General features: G+C 36.4%; 1 protein-coding gene across 1 annotated transcript in view; it reads right to left on the bottom strand.

The window, feature by feature from the left end:
* Positions 1–23,506, bottom strand: part of LOC115212915 (neurofilament heavy polypeptide-like) — a 143,419-nt gene that overhangs the window by 3,158 nt on the left and 116,755 nt on the right. Inside the window, exons 46-50 of the mRNA XM_036500402.1 lie at positions 15,676–15,791; positions 11,247–11,325; positions 11,032–11,109; positions 4,176–4,229; positions 2,018–2,095 (exon numbers count right to left, since the gene is read on the bottom strand). Coding sequence (XP_036356295.1) covers positions 2,018–2,095; positions 4,176–4,229; positions 11,032–11,109; positions 11,247–11,325; positions 15,676–15,791 — 405 coding nt within the window. The remainder of the gene's footprint in view (positions 1–2,017; positions 2,096–4,175; positions 4,230–11,031; positions 11,110–11,246; positions 11,326–15,675; positions 15,792–23,506) is intronic.

Here is a 23,506-nt window from a genome sequence, read left to right as displayed (position 1 = left end):
ATACTGACAGCATTATATATTTACACACACACACACACACACACACACACACACACACTTCTATCAACCTTGATTTTCTGTTATTTTTACACTGGTGAATTCAAAATTTTAAAAAATGAGAAAAAACCAGAAGCCTTGTAAGTGCCATCTATTTTACTTTCTCCTCTCCTCCTCTCTCTGTCTCCCTCTTCATACATATATACATAGTACCATACAAATGCAGGATCTAGTCTTTCTCATTCGCAAAATGAGTTTCCCTCCGCCACTTAATTTTGCTCAGATTGCTTTCAATTTTGGTGTATCGATGCAACTCTGAATTTTGATTACGATCAACCAATTACTTTATCTTGTAAATTAAAGAATCAGATGTTATTTGGCATTAAATTTGGGTAATTTTAGCCAATCAACAGACCGCGTTTCATTAGCAGCTTGGTTACCATGACAACTACACGCTATGTTGTGGTTCACTGTTGTCTGTGACACTGTTGTCTATGTTGTCAGACCTTTACGATGAGTGCGGAAATCATTATTTGAATTTGGAGTCACAGTGCTTCACAATAAAACAAAAAAAGCGAGGGGGGATGAAGAGGAAGTAAAGAAAGTGAAGCCATAAAATAAAGCATTTAAGATGTACATTGATTTCAAAATTTGGGACAAGGCCACCAATTTCGAAGAAGGAGTTTATCGATTAGATAGACCTCAGTAATCAACTGGTACTTATTTTATCAAACTCGAAAGGATTTTAGACTAAATTTTGACCGGCCACCTGCTTGGTTGCGTGGTTTTGAAGGAAAACATCTTGTTTTGTTCATCATCCTTTAAATCTTAAAGTCTTGCAGATTTTTATAGTCTCGGATATCGTAATCATTAGTCTGTAAACTAAGATTCTCTCCTCCAAGAATCCAAGTTCAGCCATATGTTGCTCCAGACGAGTTAGTCCGTTTCCTGTTGCTCCAATGATAATACGTATGAAGCTGAAAGTGTATCTTGGGTACTGGATTTGCAAACTCACTATCAATAGTCTATAGACGTCCTCTTTCTCTTGTATTTTTCTAACCACATTAGTGTCCGGAGGGAAGCTGATTTCCACAATAGAACATATGTTTTCCTTGTGGTCCCACACAAAAATATCTAGCCGGTTAAGTTTTAAATTGGTGGTTGTTTAAATTTTTAAGTTCTACCAGTATTCTTTTGATCTATCGATTTCGATATAGTCAACTTCGCCTGTAGGCATTTTTATTTTTGTTATCTTGTTCCAGATAATATGGTTGATGTCTTCAATCTCGATCTTACACAACCTACATTTGTTGTCTATTCAGTGTCTTCTGACTTTTATGCTGTAGGTACTTGGTGGGGATTTCTTGTTCTTGAATTGCATAGAGATAACCTTCAAAGTGGTTCTCCATGCCAAGCTTTTGACATGACCAATTCCTTCTTTGGTTCGTGTTTTTTTGTGTCAAGCAACCATGTACTATCTTCGCAGTAAACTGCTCCATTTCTTTTGTTTTGTTCATGTGATAAACAGATTTTACGAATGCTCCTAGGGGAGAGATCTGTATCAGCTCTTATTTCATGTCTCTCCACAAATTCATTAGCTATCCTAATTATGCTGTTGTTTTCAGTGTCTTGAACTTGGGTAAGATAGCTACTGGTTTCTTTCCTCTGCTGAAGATGTTGCTTCAGTGTTACAGTACGAGCTTCATATGACGTCAATACGGATTTAAGACTACAGCCACCATTCATGCGGGGAAGTATAGCCTGTCTACATTTCCACTAATGCTGAAGTTTTCTGTTACGCTGAGCAGCTTATGAGTTCGAGCATCTGTCTTACCGAGTTGCTGCTGCCATGTTATACTATCAAAAAAATTTCTGGTAGTCTAGTACACTACGGTTAAGTCCTGCTATTTCGTCCGTCTGTCTGTCTGTCTGTCTGTCTGTCTGTCTCTATGTATGTATGTATGTATGTATGTATGTATGTATGTATGTATGTATGTATGTATGTATGTATAATTCATACCTGCATTTAGCTCAACTTCTCTTCGAGGGTCGTTTGTATTAGCCGACTCGGAATTTCGTGGTCCAGTCCTCTCAAATACTACAAAAACAATACATACGAAATAAAGTGTTAACAAAATGCAACATTGTCCAATATCCTTTAGAATTTTTTTTTTTTTTTAATGATTTCGTAAAGATAGCCAACAAAGATGTGTAGTTGTAAATATTCAAGACTGCTCTGTAAGTTTGAGTTTGGATGTAATATGATCTTGTGTTTTCGTTTTCCTATGAGAAATTTTCTCTGTTACCCTGGTTTTGCTGTTTTTAATTTTTTTATTTGATTTGTTTTGAATGAATTATAAGACAAGACTGATTTTTTTTCTAACACCAGATCTGAAGTACCATCTCTAGCAGGTAGATATCCAGTATTGTTGAAGTGTAAAGAATGGTCTACTGATCTTGTCAAGCTGGAGGGGAGTGATTACAATATATCGGATACAGGCTCTGTGTTGTTAACCAGCTAGAACAAACGTTCTCCTCTGGTTAAAATGTAGTAACTTAGTTCTTTATAGAACAGCCATGTTAAGTGGCAAAAAAATGTTACCGCCTAGTATTGTTACTACTTATATGCCGTTCTTTGCGCCGTGCAAGTCGTTTTGGGGCAGAATGTCCACAGTCGGGGTTGCTTTTATCATTTGACTCAAAGCACATGGCGGAAAATCCAGGACCTAGGCTTAACGAACACCGAAGAATTCCGACATTTTGTTGGATTGTTCGATTGCCTGTCCTTCTTACCACTGCCACAAGTTCAAGCGGGGATACAATTTCTGAGGACCTTCTGGACTATTTTTATTCAATCTGTCTTTGGCTCATATCGTCAACGCGACGCAGGTGGATTGGTTTTGGATCTTCGCCACGTTCCACCCATGTTTCCGCCGGAGTTGTAGAATCAATACGACGCCACAGTAAATGGAAATCCGCACAAGAACAACATTTGTGATGGATGGAACAATAAATTTCGCAACCTGGTTGGGTATTACCACCCGACCTTGTGGACCTGCGGCCAGTGGTTCCAACGGGAGGAGGCTAGTTGTTCGACCGCATCACGGCGAAATGGGACCGGAACGAGTAAAACGAGAAATTTGCATAAAAAAAGCATAACGCTCTAGGCAACTAGTTTCCTATATATATCTAATCTATGACAGAACTTGCTTCTATACATAGGGCATACGCCATTCGCATTGTTACTGATGATAATTTCTAAGCTCTTCCTTGTTACTTTGAATACCTTGATTCTTTTTTCTTGTTGGTTATAACTGGAGAGTTGCATGTGATAGATGAAATGTGACAAAAGCTTTTGTATTTAGTTGGGCTGACATATGTTAGACATGTTTCTCACAACTCTAACTAGATCCGCTATCAGGATGTTTAGTTTTCCTTTTCTGATATAGCAGACCTCAGGTGAATTAGATATTTGGAGACCATAAGTTTACGTACTGCGAATGAATGATTTGTACCTTATTACTCACTGCTTGAAATCTCTAGGATAAATAGTTTATTTTGAAAGTATTTTGTGGGGGTAGTCAATCATTATTTTGATGCACTGGAGGATGGAGTCGACTACTTGCTGGATGCTCTCCATAGCACTCTTATCTAATTTTAGGGTGATATTTTGTGAAGTTATTTTAACTACGATATTTGTATCATCTAAGTACGGGGAGTACATTAAAAGTGTTAATGGTTTACTTGCACATCAATAATCTCGAAGCACAAATACAAAACGACATGTATGTACGTACTCTCATGCACATATATATACATATATATGTTTAGATGAAGTATATGTATGTATGTGTGAACGGACACACACACATGTATGTATATATATATATATATATACACGCCTGACCTAGTGGTAAGGTGTTTGCACCCACGGTCGCTAGATCGTGGGTTCAATTTCCAGACCGGGTGGCGCATTGTGTTCTTGGGCAAAATACTTTACTTCATGCTGCTCCAGGCACTTCCTTCTCGATCGGTGGGGTGAGGGAATGTGGCCAGCAGGGTGGCGTAATTTGAAGGCTAAAACAATGCATAGCGCATTGTAACCAGCTATGTATAACAGCATCTGATAGTCTGGTCGAGAGAGAGAGAGGAGGGGAAGATAGATAAATAAATCATACTTGGCATTTCTATTTCCGATGTCTGCTCCAGCTCGGCCTCTGATGGCAGCTCCTCTAGTATAGAATGCAAATAGAATAGAATAAAATTTGAAGAAAAAGAACTATTATTAACAATTTAAAGGTTAAATTTGATGTTAAAACGTTTTATATAATATATTGAAATAATATTTTGGAACATGTTTTTGAATAATTCTGACAGAATAGAAAACTCCGCGCACTCGTAGAGCGCATCTGACTTGCAGGTGTGAATAACCAGTGAGAATGAGAATATTTGTGGACAAATATGTGTGTGTTTCGTGCGCGGGCGCGGACGTATATATCTTACATATATATTTCTTTATGGTACGAGGGGCGTTCAATAAGTAATGCCCCTGACCCACTTCCCATAGCAGTAGAGCAACGACACTTGGCACAGTTATTAGTCTTTTCCTACATAGGAACTACCCAGAGTTATGCATTTCTCCCATCGTTTGATACAGCTCTGGAGACCGTTTTTGTAGAAGACCCCAGCTTGGTCCTCCAACCACGACGTGACTTCAGAAATCAAGGCTGCATCATCTGGGAAACGCTTTCCTTTCAAAATCAACTTCATGGCTGGGAAGAGATGAAAATCAGAGGGTGCAAGGGGAGGAATTCATAGCTGCACGCCTGTGCTTCTGATCTGGCGACACGCGAGTTGTGGACCGGAGCGTTGTCCTGCAGGAGGAGGATGCCTTTGCTGATCTTGCCCCGCCTCTTGATTTTGATAGCTTCTCTTAATTTCCTCAAAAGTGAAGCATAATAGGTTCCTGTAATTGTGGTACCCTTTGCCAGGAAATCTGTCATCACTACTCCATCCTGGTCCCAGAAGACTGTGAGCATAACCTTGTCAGCGGAGGGCTGCACCCTTGCCTTCTTTGGAGGAGGTGAGTCACGGTGCTTTCACTGCATTGACTGGGCTTTGGTCTATGGATCATAGTGATGGACCCAGGTTTTATCCTGTATGATCAGTCTTTGAAAAATTTTGACTCATCTTCTTGGCACATCTCCAAATTCATCCTCGAGCACTCAACGCGTTCTTGCTTCTGGAAAGGTATGAGCAACCTGGAAATCCATCTGGCAGACACCTTTTGCATATGCAAATGGTCATGAATTATAGTTTCCACAGACCCGGTACTAATCTTGACCTTATGGGCTATTTGGCGAATAGTTATGCGTTGACCTTCCAAAATGGCAGCCTCAACTTGACGGACAGACGTCTCATCAAAGGCAGAAGGGGGCGACCAAATCTGGGAGCTGTTTCCACAGAGTTCCGACTATGTTTGAATTCACAATGCCAGCGTTTTACAAGGTCATATGATGGGGCATCATCACCATAAGTTACTTTCATTTCATCAAAAGTCTCCCGTGGTGTGCGTCCTTTCAAATACAAAAACCGGATCACTGCTCGACACTCAACAGGCTCCATTTCACACTTGACTCAGTTCAAACACCTGTAAATCAGAAAACCACAATTAGTTCAGAGCTGTAATTCGCCACTTAATCTATAGAGGTATAAATAAGTGCACATGCAAAATTTCAACTAGATCAAACAACTGCAAGTGGGTCAGGGGCATTACTTATTGAATGCCCCTCGTATATATCTTACATATAATAAAATGCAATGTGTGTCCCATCGGTCATGCTGGAAAAAGAGGGGTAAATTAACAAATAGAGTGAGAGTGGGTGACAGCCAGAGACGCTAAAAGCGGGCCAACTGCATTCAAACGTTTAATTCTGAAGACGCTGATATCTTAATCAAAATATAGCTGCAAATTTTTTATCGTAGATTGTATTTAGTTTTTAAGTTTCATCCCCACACACAAACAGAATATATATATATTATATATATATATATATATATATATATATATATTATATATATATATATATATATATAATATATATATATATATATATATATATATATATACTTGACCGTTGTTTCACTGACGATTCACATTATAAAACATTGAAGTTGATTTCAATATTGCATTGAAATGAAAGTTGATTTTATGTTGATTCAGTTAAATATTTCAATTCGTTCGTGTCATCATAGGTCTGGTTTATAAGTTTATGTTTATGGGTTTATTGATTATTTACAGCATCTAATAGAAATACACCATCCGGGATAAACTTGAATTCCAGTAACAGCATTTATTTATGGTATATGTGCACACTTCTACTAAAATGTAAAAGAAGTCGTTATATAACGTAAATATAAAATTAATGGAAACAATTTTCATAGTTTTATACATTCACATTTCAGGGTTATATACTCATTATGCGCCGTTTTGACGGTGTCCCCCGTATTGATGAAGGTACCCACCAAAAAATTGCGTATCACGGGAATCTGTGGTCCAATTTATGCAAAACTTGTTTTATTCCGTTTGTATTGATATTTCAGGGTTGCGTTACTTTCAGAGTATGTTCCCATTATGCACCGGTTTGGCTGTATTCAATGACAGACAAACACGCACACAAGCATGCAAACACACACGCAAGCACGCACGAAAGCAAGTAATCGCAGATATTTAGTAGTATATAGATAGGTATGTATATCAAATTAAATATTAAACACATTTGTTTTCAAAATATCATCGCTCACATAACATATATATAAAATGTTAAGTGAACGACAATATATGTATATATGAATTAAATATTGCAATACAAATGTGCGTTGTTGTATCATTATTCTATATATATATATATATATATATATATATATATATATATATATATTATATATATATATATATATATATATATATATATATATATATATATATATATATAACGATATATATATACGATATATATATATTATATATATATATATATATATATATATATATATATATATATATACGATAATGGGACAAGAACGCAAAACATCCAGACAGTTAGGTATACAAAAAAGGGACAACAAAACATCCAGACAGCCGATACAAAGAAAACATGGACGGATCATTCGGAGTTTTCTATTCTCAGTCGAGTTCCAGATTATCTTTGCAATTTCGGCTGGTTACCATACGTTGACAAAAGGCAATAACCTCGAAACCGGTCCGTATGTAGTATCCGTATCTTCGGGGAGGCTGATCTCCCTTTGCAGGCTGGCAAGGACACCGAGATAGTGTCAGCTCTTCTGGTGACGTTGATGTTCGCCTGGGGCTAAATGCATCAGTAACACCCCCACCACCCCGCCCTGACCCTAGCCACATTCAGATGGCTGATCCCCCTTATGTTATAGAGCAGTTACTGTTTATATCTCGCTCAGAGATTTATTATTGTTTTCGAACGGATTTTCTACGTCAGTGACTGTGGTTACTGTGAAAATCTATATATCCAGCCTGTAGAGGAAGTCCCTCAACGAAGAGCGGTGCTTACCATACGTTGACAAGAGGCAATAACCTCGAAACCGGTCCGTATGTAGTATCCGTATCTTTGGGGAGGCTGATCTCCCTTTGCAGGCTGGCAAGGACACCGAGATGGTGTCAGCTCTTCTGGTGACGTTGATGTTCGCCTGGGGCTAAATGCATCAGTAACACCCCCACCACCCCGCCCTGACCCTAGCCACATTCAGATGGCTGATCCCCCTCATGTTATATATATATATATATATATATATATATATATTATATATATATACTTTATTTAAAGCAGCAGAAAATTCAACAAAATCTGTTACTCTGAGTTTCTCGTTGCCGTTCATCAGCAAAACTGTCTGATGAACGGCAACGAGAAACTCAGAGTAACAGATTTAGTTGAATTTTCTACTGCTTTAAATAAAGCATATTACTCTACTACTGGTATTTGAGTACTCTTTTTTCCACCTTGTTTCACATTTATGTGTTTACTCCGGTATATATATATATATATATATATATATATAAGCAAATTAGCCAGTTAGAACATCTCTATAAGAGACGAGAGCATTAACTATACTGAGAAATATTGTCTATTGCCGATTAAACATGGCTGTTCCATAGGAACCGGCGTTACTGCTATTTTTCACCCCAAGGAGACGCCTCCTTGCAATCTGTACACGATACATATTGCGAGCTGGAGTGAACTACAGCTATCCACCATCGAGAATAACCACAAAGAGGTCGAAACCATTCGGCCTGGTAGTCTCGTGACTGGAAGATGGTAGGGGATCACTAACCTGCTTGCAATATATATATATCGGGTGCAGATTGCATTGAATAACTATATGGAAGAATCAGGATACCAGTAAGAATCAGAATATTTATGAACTACAATGAGACCTGCAGTTTCTTTATCCTAATTAAATATTCACATTTTTACAAAATTTTTGAGGAAATTTGTTATGTTGGTGAATGTTTAGTTAGGGTTTTGAAAAGCTAGGATCTTCCTGCATTGAAAACACACCAGCATCGGTGGTCAAGCGATGGTGGGGCGACAAACACAGACACACAAATACATATATATCATGTGTGTGTACATATATATACATATGCGACGGGCTTCTTTCAGTTTCTGTCTACCAAATCTTTTCACAAGACTTTGGTTGGCCCGAGGCTACAGTAGAAGATACATACCCAAGGTGCCATGCAGTGGGACTGAAGCCAGAACCATGTGATTACCACTCAGCCACTCCTGCACCTAATATATATGCTGACAATCGGGATTTGACCAAACCATTCAGCAATGAAGTAGTCATTACTGAAGAGATTTACCTCTTATTTCTAGCAATGTAGATGCCACCCTGCACCACCAGTTACAATTAGTGACAATCAGTTATTTTGGGGTTTTATATTGCTTATTGCTGCCTTCGTTATTTTATAATTTTTACATAACCATTTTGCGGAATCATCCATTGATTCATATGATAAATACAAAATACTGACTGTTGGGATTTGCCCTTACCATTAAGCGACGCAGTAGTCATCACTGAAGAGCTTTAATTTCAAGCGAAACTAGAATTCTAGTTTGATGATCTCGCCCGCTGTGGGGTGGTTAGCTCCCCTGTTAGTACATGGACGTGTTTCTTTGCGGTTTTTACCTCTTATTTCTAGTAATGTAGATGCTACCCTGCACCGTCAGTCACAAATAGTGACGACTGGATTCTATCTTTTTGGTTTTATATTGCTTATAGCCGTCTAAGTTATTTTTAAAGTTATTTTATATATATATATATATATTATATATATATATACAACACACACACACACACATATATATATATATATACATATATATATATATATATATGTATATATATATATACTTTAAAGGAATGAGAGCCGTATTAATTTTAAAGAAGTACAAAACTCTAATCTCATTCACAGCAGGACCTTCTGTCTTCAATGCACTTGTTGTAGCACTGCAGCCACTTCGCGAAGGCCTCATGGAAGTCCTCCAAAGTGGAAGTGTCCAGGACCCTTGTCCCAGCTCTCTTCACCTTTATGTCTTCAAAACAACTTTCCTTGATATTCTCCTTCAGCTTTGGCAGCAACCAAATATCTTAGGGAGCAATGTCTGGACCATAGGGAGGATGATGGACAGTTTTGATACCAATCTCTGTCAAGTAGTTGGTTACCAGTTGAGAACTGTGAACTGGTGCGTTGTCCTGGTGAGGTGCTCTGGCTTATCGCTATGAAATCTCTTCCTGAACTCCCTCAAAACCCCCACAAAGTATTCTCTGATGACCATCTGGAAAGAAGGAAACCACTGGTTTTAGATGACACCATTAATATCGAAAAAGGGGATCATCATAAGATCATGAGCTTCCCGGTGGACTTGTTTCGCCTCCTGGCCTCTGTGCCAGTGTAAAAGAGGAGCTCGGCTCGTACAAGTTGATCCATAAGCAGTCTTTTTGCTGAGCTTTATACAAACTTTATTGCATGGCGACCTTCCAAATTCTGTAAACGTCCCGACTGCATTCTACAAGATAGTCAACAGTGACAAGCAGTGTTCAGTAGAGTGTGTTCAAAGTGCTGCTACAACCATCTTATTCAATCTGGAATAGCAAAAGTTGGCAGATCAGCTTATTAGATATATAGTAATGATGCACTAAAATTTAAATAATCTAGGTCCGTTTTAACTGCTTCTAAAAAGTTTCGAAAAATCTGGAATGTGCCTCATGTGCGTGTGTGTGTGTGTGTGTGTTGTGTGTGTGTGTGTGTGTGTGTGTGTGTGTGTAACTGGACTTTCTATTCCTAAATTTTGTGCCTGTTCGAACTCAAGAATATATCCATCTCGTATCATATACTCTTCAGATTCTACAAAATCGGAGTGCAAGAAAAATTGTAATCTCTCCCTGTATATAAAATTCTTTGTCTTTCTATGTCTCTCTGTTCCCTATGCTTTCTCAAACGGCTCCACAAAATCAAATCAAATTTTACTAGGTAATAGTATTAAACCCCGTGAGTGTCAAATTGTAATTTTCATTTCGCAATATAACACTTTATGTCAAATAATCTTTCTCTAGTCAACTATAGTAAAGGACATTTTATACCACCACTACTACCACCACGACACATTTTGTATATGAGTGTGTATGTGTCTGTGAGTGTGTACGTGTTCGTTACGTAAACGTATGTCTGTGTGTGTCTGTCTTAATTATATGTGTGTGAGAGTGTATGTTTGTGTCAGTGTATGTGAGAGTGTATGTGTCTGTGAGTGTATGTATGCAATTACACTGATGTAAACTGGATATGTGAAAGTGCTATACTGGCGCCAAATAATGAAATGGTTGATAAACTCAATTATATATATATATATATATATATATATATATATATATGGAGCATGACCGCAGCTGCATGGCTGAAACGTATAAAGGAATAAAAAATACATATATATTCCCTACCTAGTGTCTCTGTTTCTAAATTTTGCATGACAGCCTCAAGCTCCTCTCCATGTGGCATTGGTATCATAAATTTATATTCTACAGAATTGAAATGGAGAAAAATTATCATTTTAAAACTTCAATATTAAATATTTACAAACTTTTTTATGATATAGAAGTTAAATTCCTGGGGCACAAGTGAAAAAGGACACGCACACTCCTACAGTGCAACTTACCCGTGTAAATGTGATTCGTAAACCAGAAAAACTCGGAATATTTCTGAACAACTACTTTGATATCTGATGCCTCTCTATCCTGATTGAATATTCCAATTTTTACAAATAAATATCGGAGCATTCGTCTTCGTTAGCAAATACTTCAGTGAAATGCGATGAAAATGAGAAAGTAACTTGTAACTTATTAGTATGTTTTACAAGTTGATAAATAACCAAAGTATAAACCTCCGTACATTCATACTCTTCATGTTGATATCATACAAATTCTAGAATTTACATGTATGACACGTATATTTGTAAGAACCAGCTCTTTCTCAGTTGGAAGAACACGGATATTTAAAGACAGTAAAACAATGTAAATGCATGTGTTCAATCGTTTATTGCGTGTATTTTTTTTACATATATTTACACCTGCTTTCCTACTAGCAGACATATAACACACAAACACACTCAAACACACACACACTCACACACACACACACATACACACACACACGCACGCTCGCACACACATACACGCACACACTCACACATATGTGTGTATATATATGTGTGTGTGTGTGTATGTATATATAAATAAATATATATATATATATAATATTATATATTATATATATATATATATAATATATATATATATATATATATATATATATATATATATATGTATATGTATATATATATAAAAACATAAAAGAGATACCCGAAGAATAGGATATCTGACTCGCTAGAAAGAGCAGTTAAAAACTCCAAGCCACCAATTGTTGTAATTCCGAAAGTGATTGAAAAATAAAAACGTTTACCTTAATTCTAGACCCTGCAAGATTTCTGCAGACTTAAATACAGATTGAAATAAAATAATCTCAGTCTATTTGTGGCGCTGCGTCCTCAGTAGGTTGCCAAGACTGAACACATAGACATGGAGCTATAAGAAATCAGCCACGTTACTATAGGTTCTAATTTTTCGAATTTACCGCGCACAAGTGGAACTCATCCAGCACTAAATAAACAAATTGCCTCTTGCAGGGTCTAGGATTAAGGTAAACGTTATTATTTTTCAATCACTTTTGGAATTACAACTCCTCGTGGAGCTTTAGGTGTTTTCGCTCAATAAACACTCACAACGCCCGGTCTGGGAATCGAAACCGCGATCCTATAACCGCGAGTCCGCTGCCCTAACCACTGGGCCATTGCGCCCTCTTGAGCACCACCAGCTCAAATATTTTCTCCTCTGTCTTCCTTCCTTGGGATCTTTCCTTCTCCTTGTTTCCGACGAAGAGCTCCGCTCGAAACGTTAAACCCTCCTTCCCTTCTTTCCTGAGCGTCAATAATACTTTAATTGTTCCACGTCCTGCGTTGCTGTGTTTTTTCTCTTTTTTTTCTGTTTTCTTGTTTGGATTAACTTTATATATATATATATATATTGTTATATTTCGGAATGGTCATATTGCCAGTTTAGCCAATAAAAACACACGTACTATATATTTGGTGTTATTTTGCTTCAGTGATATTTATTTTTTACATTAATCTTAATCTTATTTCGGCCAGAGTTGATTACACAAGAGAGTAATGTTGATATAGTAATAGAAACTAATACTATGGAGAGCATCCAGCAAATAGCTAACTCCATCCACCAGAGTATTAAGGTCACAATAGACTACCCCACTAAACACCCCAACCATAGACTACCAGTACTAGACACTGAACTCTGGCTAGAAATTGTGAAAAATAAAACTCAAATCCTTCATTCATACTATGCAAAACCTATGGCCTCAAAATACCTGATCCACCGGAACTCAGCCATTGCGGGCAACGCCAAATTCAATATTTTGATGGCAGACCTCGTCAGAATAATGAGAAATGTGTCACGCATGTGCGAGCCTACAGAATTAAAGAGACACATACAGTATTTCATTCACCGCATGCAGTTCTCAGGTTACAGCCATAAAGAAAGGATCAGAGTATACAAAGGAGCCATGAAGAAATTTGATAATATATTATGTAATGATAGGAATGGGATTTGCCCACTCTATAGGAACAAGTCATGGAATACTATAGAAAGGACAAAAAAGAAAATAGGGAAGGCCAACTCTTGGTATGATAGCCATAAATACCAGAGTGTCATGTTCGTTGACACCACCCCTGGAGGTGAACTGGCGTACCGCTTTAGAAGGACCCTAGATAAACTTAAACTAAGAATTAAGGTTGTTGAAAAGCCAGGCAACCCTATCAAATCTATAATTGGTAGAACCTATCCTTTTTGTAGAACCCTCTGTACGGATAACTATTGCACTGTATGTAGATTTAGCCCACAAACAAACTGTAAAGCCAGAAATGTAGTCTATAGTATAAGATGTATAGAGGGACGATGCAGTAACAAGACAATAACATACGTAGGGGAAACGGCAAGAAGCATAGGAGAGCGGGTGAATGGACATTGGAGACAACTCAAGGAAGGTAAAAGCTCATCGATTCTGTACCAACACGCCGAACAGGAACACGGGGGATCAATCAATAACATAGAGATTAAGATATTGTCCACACATAGAACAGATGCAACAATTAGACAAATTACAGAAGCTACACATATAATAGAAAATAAACCTAGCCTGAATAGAAAACTAGAATGGAGCAATAGCACACACCACAACATATGACGATAGAGGATCCCGAAAACATAATAAATACACAGATAAATAAACAAATAGAAATGAATAAATATATATATTTATGTATGTATATGTATATATATATATATATATATATATGTATATGTGTATATATATGTGTATATGTAGGAAAAAAGCAACAAGAATGGATTAAAATCTCGGTACGATCGTTTCGTACGAGGATCGTACAGAGATTTTAATCCATTCTTGTTGCTTTTTTCCTATTTGTAATCACCCCACTTGTCGTATGGTTAACACCATATAGATTTCCGGTGCATCCTAGTTAAGGACCATATTCATGTGAATTCTTTAGAATTCACTAGAATCTCAATTACTTAACCGAGTATATGTATATATATTTTTTTTTTTATTAGATTTATTATTATTATTACTAATACTGTTGTTATACATACATACAAGCATTGTTATACATGCATACAAGCATATGTAATGATAATAATGGGTGGATATATATATATATATATATATATATATATATATATATATATATATATATAGTGGAGGCCCAGTGGTTAGGGCAGCGGACTCGCGGTCATAGGATCGTTGTTTCGATTCCCAGACCGGGCGTTGTGAGTGTTTATTGAGCGAAAACACCTAAAACTCCACGAGGCTCCGGCAGGGGATGGTGGTGATCCCTGCTGTACTCTTTCACCACAACTTACTCTTACTTCCTGTTTCTGTTGTACCTGTATTTCAAAGGGCCGGCCTTGTCACTCTCTGTGTCACGCTGAATATCCCCGAGAACTATGTTATGGGTACACGTGTCTGTGGAGTGCTCAGTCACTTATACGTTAATTTCACAAGCAGGCTGTTCCGTTGATCAACCGGAACCCTCGTCGTCGTAACCGACGGAGTGCTTCCATATATATATTATCCGAAATGTATAGTATTAAGTATCCATCGCGGCTGATCTTACAATTAAGGGCCAGGAGATTAGGTTCGAAGTTATGTCCCTTCATCGGGTATGCTGTGAAGCCGGTAAGAGTTATCATGGAGTGGGGAAGTTGTGTATTATTGTAGTGCTCCTGTTGGGTGGGATGTGTGATATGTGTCATGTATATTTTCCGGGGGTGTAGATATATATAGCTGTGTTCGTTGGTCTGTTTTCTTTTCGTAAACGATAAAGACGTAACGCCACAACTCTAGCCTGGGCTTTGAAAGAAAGCGCCACGGAGTACTGAATGAACTGGAAGATCCTAGAAAAATGCAAACTGTATTTCAATAGCAGCAAGAATTGCATATTATGCCTGACTGAGAAGAGAGCAATTTTAAAATGTACCCAACACCTGGATGTCTACCTAAATAGCAGGAGTGAGGTGTTTAATCCTTGCCCTCTTGAAAGGAAGTACATCCTATCGTACCTACGCGTCCCACCATGACTTCAACCATGGTGAAATGGTGATGTGGAGTCCTTAAAGATGAGTCTATTTCTCTATATACATACACACATACATCAACATACATACATGTTTTTTTTTTACTTTCCTTTGTCACTTCCCTATCACCATGCTGCTCCTGGAGTCGGCCCTGTCTGCATGGCAAAATACAAAAAGAAAATACTGACAGAATGAAAAAATGAAGTTGATCAGTGGGGCCCGCCAGGTATTAGGGGCCCTGAAACTTCATTAGTTTTATAGTAGATCCGCCACTGTATGACACCACTACACATATCACACCCCACACCCACAGGAACACCACATTAATAATATACACCTACTTCACTTCAGGACAATTCCTACCGGCTTCACAGAGTACCCAACGAAGGGGCATAACTCCGAACCTAATCCCTGGTTCTTTTTCATTTCACACCGACAATAGAGAACAGTCGCCATATTCCCTTCGATATTGGCTAACTCTGATGAGCGTAAAGTTATATAATCGGATTATAACCTAACATTTTATTGTATTCTTTACGCGAAACCGATTCGTAAGATCAGCCGTGATGGATACTTAATACTATACATTTCGGACAATACACCCACTCTACTGACAGATATACGAGTGCATCTTTTCCGTGACTTATGGTGTCTTGGACTACTCACGTACATATAAATATATATTCTTTTATTCCTTTACTTGCTTCAGTCATCTAACTTCAGCCATTCTGGAGCACCACCTTACAGGGTTTTAGTCGAAAAATTCAACCGCAGGACTTATTCTTTTTAAGCCTGGTACTTATTCTATCAGTCTCTTTTGCCGAACTGCTAAGTTGGGGACATAAATACACCAGCGATGGTGTGGTGGGGGGGGACAGACACTGACACAAACACAAGTATATACATGTATATATATAGTATATATATATAATATATATATATATATATATATAATATATATATATATATATATATATACATTATTTACACATGATGGATATTGTCCTCATCTTGTTTGTGTGTTAACATCAAACAAGATGAGAACAAATATCTGTCAATGTAAATAATGTAAATAATGTACATAATTCCTCATCTTTTAAATATAGAACTGTATATGTGTATGTATATAGATATATTATATATATATATATATTATATATATATATATATATATATATATATATATATATATCTATGTGTGTGTGTGTTGTGTGTGTGTGTGTGTGTATGTATGTATGTATGTATATATATGTATGTATGTATGTATGTATGTATATATATATATATATATATATATATATATATATATATATAGAGAGAGAGAGAGAGAGAGAGAGAGAGAGAAGAGAGAGAGAGAGAGGTGCATACATATATATATACATACATATATAAGGCGCAAGTACTATTCATCACTCCTTCAGTATGTAATGCTCCTTAGACAATTCATTCCTTGAATATTCTTTTATTTGTTTTGTATTTTTTATTGATAAATTTAACGGGTCTAAACAACGCCATTGTTTTCAAATATTAGAGTCGGCCCAGTCTGCATGGCAAAATACAAAAAGAAAAATATTGGCAGAATGAAAAAATTAAGTTGATCAAAGGGTCCCCTTAGATATTAGGGGCCCTGAAGCTTAAGCTTCATAAGTTTTATAGTAGATCCGCCACTATATGACACCACTACATATATCACAAACCCCCACCCCCACAGGACCAATTTTTTTATCTGTTTTGTATTATATTGATAGATTTAAAGGACCTAAACAGCACCATTGTTTTCAAATATTAGTGGACCAATTAAGTTATAGGGTTAACTTAGACCTCACCCTACTCTGCATGGGGGTATTAGGATGAGATTTTTGTTAATAATAACATCGCACTCACGTTTTACTCAAATTATTCCTTCATTGATATAGTTATGTATTGATTTCTCCAAACAAGTTCACATCAAGTTAACTTTGTGAATTTTCATGATACTCTATTACATAGCCGTTAGCCTTCAACTTTTGACGCCTGTGATACGGACCATCTCATTTAACTCACTCCACAGCGTCTTACCATTGATATTTACCCCAGTGAATTTAAATAGGATGTAACTCTCATAACCTATGGAAATTACTTCTGGAAGTGACTTTCTTTACCATCAGATGTAATCCAATAACTTATGGATATTACGTTGGAATTGACTTTTTTTACCATTCTTATTATTTTTTATTTTATTTTATTATTTATCTTACTTCTTCACATGTTAGATTCCTCACATTATGGTCTCTCCGATGAAGCTTTGGGGCTCAATTATTGTCCAGCCCCTGTCCAATGTTTGTACAACCTTTGTACAATCCCTGTATATTACTGGTATGATGTGAAAACCTTGGCGAGTTGGACACCCCAAAGGAGAAACAGATGTAAGCGTTTAGTATTTTTCAATCATTTATTCTTATTCATTTATTTATTTTTATTCATTTATTTATTTACTTGTTTATTTGTTTATTTATTTCGATTACTTATGCATATGATTGTAATTAATCAATAAATAGATCCAAGTGAATGCTTACAGACTGATGTTTGTCGATTGATTATTCTCTCCATTTTCTTATTTGCCTTATAAATTCTGGGTAATTTATATTGCGCTACCGCCCTGCATCTGTAAGCATTTGGATATAAATACGTAGGTATAGATCCGGCAGTATATTGGATATTTATTATCCCTTAGATGTTTGTTTAACCTCTAACTTATATAGGCACACACACACACACACACACACACACACATACACACATACACACACGCACACACCACATACACACCACACACACCACCACACACACATATATATATGTACGTATGTATGTATATATATATATATATAATATATATATATATAATATATATATTATATATAATATTATATAATATTCATACATAGGTGCAAGCGTAGCTGCATGATAAGAGGTTTGCTTCCCAACCACATGGTTATGGGTTCAGTCCCACTGCGTGCCACCTTGGATAAGTGTCTTCTGCTGTAGTTTCGGACCGACCACAGCCTTGTGAGTGGATTTGGTAGTAGGAAGCTGAAAGAATCCCTTCGTACACACACACACACATATTATAATATATATATATATATATATATATATATATATATATATTTATATATGTATATATATATATATATATATATATATATATATATATATAATATATATATATATATGTATATATATATATGTATGTATGTATGTATGTATGTATGTATGCATTTGTGTGCGTGTCTGTGTTTGCTCCCCCACCATCGCTTGACAACTGATATTGGTGTGTTTACATTCCCGTAACTTAGTGGTTCAACAAAAGTGACCGAAAGAATAAGTAGTAAGCTTACAAAGAATAAGTCCTGCGGTTGATTTCTTCGAGTAAAGGTGGTGCTCCAGCATGGCCGTAGTCAAATGAGTGAAACAAGTAAAAGAATATAGGAATAAAAGAATATTTATAATATATATGTCTGTTTGGCCATCTATCTCTTTAACTATATGGTTCTATACATAAATAAATGCATACATACATACATATATGTATACATAGATACATACATACATACATATGTAGGTGTACGTCTGCTTGTATGTATAAATATATATACACATACATATATGCAGACGTACATCTACATATATATGTATCTATGTACGTATCTATGTATGCATATATGTATGTATACATATATGTATGTATACATATATGTATGTATGTATGTATGTATGTATGCATGTATGTATGTATGTATGTATGTATGTATGTATGTATGTATGTATGTATGTAGGACCGCATCAGTGATCTTGAAATAGTTGAAGGCTCTCGGTGTGAAAGTATAGAAGCTCTTGTGTTAAAGCAAAGGCTCAGATGGGGTGGTCATCTTCTCAGAATGAAGGATTCAAGGATGCCAAAACAACTCTTTTATGGAGAGTTAGCTAAATGAGAACGACCTCCACATAAACCAAAAAAGAGGTATAAGGACTTGCTGAAGGCTTCCTTGAGAGATGCTTGCATCTCTCCTGACACATGGGAAGGCATAGCTATTGATCGTAGCAGGTGGAGAAGGATTGTGCATGAGGGTACAGCCATGTTTGAGAAATCTCGAGTTGCACATGAGAAAGTAAGGAGGGATGTCAGGAAGGGCATCGCTGTTACACTTCCAGAAGGGAAGGGTCTTCCTTTGATTCTGACATGCAATGTCTGTGCAAGACCCTGCCTCAGTAAAGCTGGACTGATGAGTCATCTTCGTAGTCATAAAACGAGACAGATGAGTGACAACCTGGCCACTGGCGGTGGCGTAACACACCATACTAATCATATCTGTCGGGCATGTGGAAGAGGGTGTAATTCAGCAGGAGGACTTAAACGACATGCAAAGGTAAATGAAGCCCAGTTACAACTACAGCCGGCTATTACCAGTAAATGTTTTAGTTGCCAATTTTGTACAAGACATTGTAGATCTTTAGCTGGGCTAAAAATTCACATTCGATCACAGCACCAGTAACAATTAAGCTTCGTGCAATGGCCATACTCGATAACGAGGGGCAGCCATAATGTACGTACGTACGTATGTATGCATGTATGTATGTATGTATGTATGTATGTATGTATGTATGCATGTATGTATGTATGTATGTATGTATGTATGTATATATGTATGTATGTGTATGTATAGAAGGATATAGTTAAAGAGAAAGATGGCCAGACAGACGGACAGACAGACATACAGACAGATAGATAGATAGATAGATAGATAGATAGGTAGATAGATAGATAGATAGATAGATAGATAGATAGATAGATAGATAGATAGATAGATAGATAGATAGATAGATAGATAGATAGATAGATAGATAGACAGACAGACATATAGACAAATAGATAGATAGATATGTTTCTTTATTAGCCACACAGGGCTGCACACAGACGGGACAGATTACAAAGTAGAGCTTTTCTTTTTGGGGGAGAAAAAATATATAAAGGTAGGGTAGGTTTTCGATCAAAAGGGATCGTAAAAGGGTAAGCAGAAAAAAAGAAAGAAAAATAGAAAAAGAAACAAAAAAGGAAAAGAAACAAAAAAGGAAAAGAAACAAAAAAGCTATCAATAGGGATCGTGTATCACAGTGTCATGATATAAGGTTTAAAGGGGAAGCAGATAAATTTTATCCGTGGGAAGAAAAGTCTACGGAAAAGACCACGATAAACTCGGTCAACATTGTTACAAGTTACCACATTTGTTTGCAAGTAGGTTACCCTCTGTTTTAAATTTCTGGGTTCATAGGATTATGCTCAAGGTGGCTTCGTCATTCATACGTACCATCCTTGCTACATTCAGCCATCTTTTTTTTAAAACATTCGCTAGACAAAACTTGCCTCTCTACTCTCACTTTCCTTTTCAAGTGATACTTGAAGAAGTCGATGAGAGATTGACCAGAGAGGAAAGTGTTTGTCTCCAATCCTTTCAGACGCGTCCACCAGATACATTCTTTCGCCATAGCCACAAGGATGATGAAAATAGCTCTTCCTTCCCGTTTGAAGGAAGGAGGCGTGACAATATTGACGATAGACTTTGCTGATAAACCGACTCGTCCCACACGAGTAGATAGATAGATAGATAGATAGATAGATAGATAGATAGATAGATAGATAGATAGATAGATAGATAGATAGATAGATAGATAGATAGATAGATAGATAGATAGATAGATAGATAGATAGATAGATAGATAGATAGATAGATAGATAGATAGATAGATAGATAGATAGGTAGGTAGGCAGGTAGATTTTATACCTGGAGCATCCTCTTCTAAATTCTGTGCCATCTCGTTTTCAGATATCAGCACTTCTATAAAATACCGTTCAAATTTTGCAAATATTATTTAAACCTTTATTATTATTCAATTATTGCATATTTAAACTATTCTCAGGAAATAATTGGGACAATGCAAAAATTACGAATACTTATTATGCACCGATATTCTATGGATGTGAATATCTTTTCCAAAACCAGTGAAAGTGTGAATATTTACAGGTAATTACTTCAGAACCAACAGCTTTTTTAGCCTACATGAAAATTCACATTTTTACAGATAATTATTAGAGCTCACGGATATGTGAGTAAATGTTTCATTGACGGTCTTAACGCAAGATTTTTCTGGAAAGATTGTGACAATGTACCATATCAGTGAAACAATAAGACCTTTGAGGTTAGGAAAATTCAAGTAATGCAGATTTATTTCTGACCAAGTACAATAGGCAATAGATAACTACAAAACAATAGACAACTATACCCACTTTCTTTCTCTCTAACGCTTTCAAGTCTATACCAATCTTTATTTAAAGACTTCAACGAAAAAAAACTCCAGACATGTTTTTGGCCCCCGAACAGAATATAAACTGTTTTTACTTCAAATTTTTATAAATTTTTACTAATATTTGATAAGATGAGATTCATCATCAAAACCGGTGATATTGTGTAAATAAATGAATATATATCTATCTATTTATTTTATTCATATATCTATGTAGACATGTATATCATGTGTGTATGCATGTATGTATGTTTCATTGACGGTCTTAACGTATGTATTTTTCTTTTATTTTGTACTGGTTTCAGTCATTGCTTTGTGTTTATGCTAAAGTTCATGTTATTATCTAGAAAATTGACTTCTTTAAGGTATTTACCTATTATGGTTTTTAGATCAAATCGGCTAAATATCTTGCACAATTTTTTTCGTATCCTATTCATATCATGTCCGTTTTTATTGTATACCCTTCCCAGGACATTGTCCCTATATAATCTTATGTTGGTTTTTTTTTTATTTCTATCTACAGAGGTCTACAATATCAGCTAACTCTACACCGTCATTGCGACATCAAATAGCTTATTCCCATTGTTTTTAACCCAATAGGAATTATCGTGAATATGTAAGGATTTGCGTTCATAATAATACCCATATCAATGTTTGTTATGGTAACATATGCTTTACTAATTTCAAGTGCCTTTTGAAGCAAATTTTTAGAGATGGAGGGTTAAAACTCCACTGTGTCAAATTGGATAAATTTACATTTGGGCTTATCTTCTATTTTCTTTAACCATTCAATTTTCACAGTTATTTATAGTTGCCTCCCTAATATAGGGTCGATAATACTCAACCACAATAAAGATAATTCCACCAAAAATACACCTGAAAGACACTGCTAATTTAGATCTCCGTACTGCTGCCTTCTAAATAACAGCTATCAAGAAAATCATGGCTTCCAACGGAGTTACAAAGACATCGGAATGAGGGGCAGCTCATCCAAGGAAAGATACACACAGCAATCGGCGTCCTTTAGGGACAAAAATAAAAGACGCGACATCCTTATCCAACATGATATGGACATTGAAAGAAGGTAGAGTAAGCAAGTCCCAAATAACAGGTAGCGTTAATGCTAAAGCCAGAAAATAAATGGGACGGGGTACCAAATGTGAGCTTTCCATTACTGAAAAGCTAAACACCATCCAATCAAAAGGTAACATCTTAAATATTTGGGATGAAACCTTCTCTCGCTGCATACATAGGCAATATTTTAAACTCCGACATTTCAAAGAGGAACCCACACGGCAATCCTACCAGGATAGGTTTTTTCCTCTGAACGTGAATATTTAATATATACATCATATGAACCATGCACGTAGAAGACATATGCTGAGCTCCCTCAGTACACTCCCCTAGTACACAAACATAATAATATTACCCATAGCAGGATATCACATAACAAAGAAACATGATTCAGCACAATTTTTTTCCTAAACTTAAACCCGATGGAAATAATCACCCAAAAATTGTTACCCAAGATTTATTTTCCTTCATTCCTTGTTTTTGTTTACCAAAATCTCTCGTGAGACTTAATCGTGATTTCCTGTGTTTTTTCATATTTTAATCCAAAATGGAGACGAACACCAATTTCTCCATGGGATCGGCTTGAAAAACTAAGATATATTTTTAACATGAAACCTATGGTAACCTTACTACACACACACACACACACACACACACACACACACACATATATATATATATATATATACACACATACATATGCATATATAAGCACACACAGACACATAGATACACACGCACGCACACGCGCACAAGCACACGCACATGCGCACACGCA

Source organism: Octopus sinensis, linkage group LG1 (assembly GCF_006345805.1).
Source record: "Octopus sinensis linkage group LG1, ASM634580v1, whole genome shotgun sequence".
Taxonomy (NCBI): Eukaryota; Metazoa; Mollusca; class Cephalopoda; order Octopoda; family Octopodidae; genus Octopus; species Octopus sinensis.
This window is presented reverse-complemented; position numbering and strand designations above follow the sequence as displayed.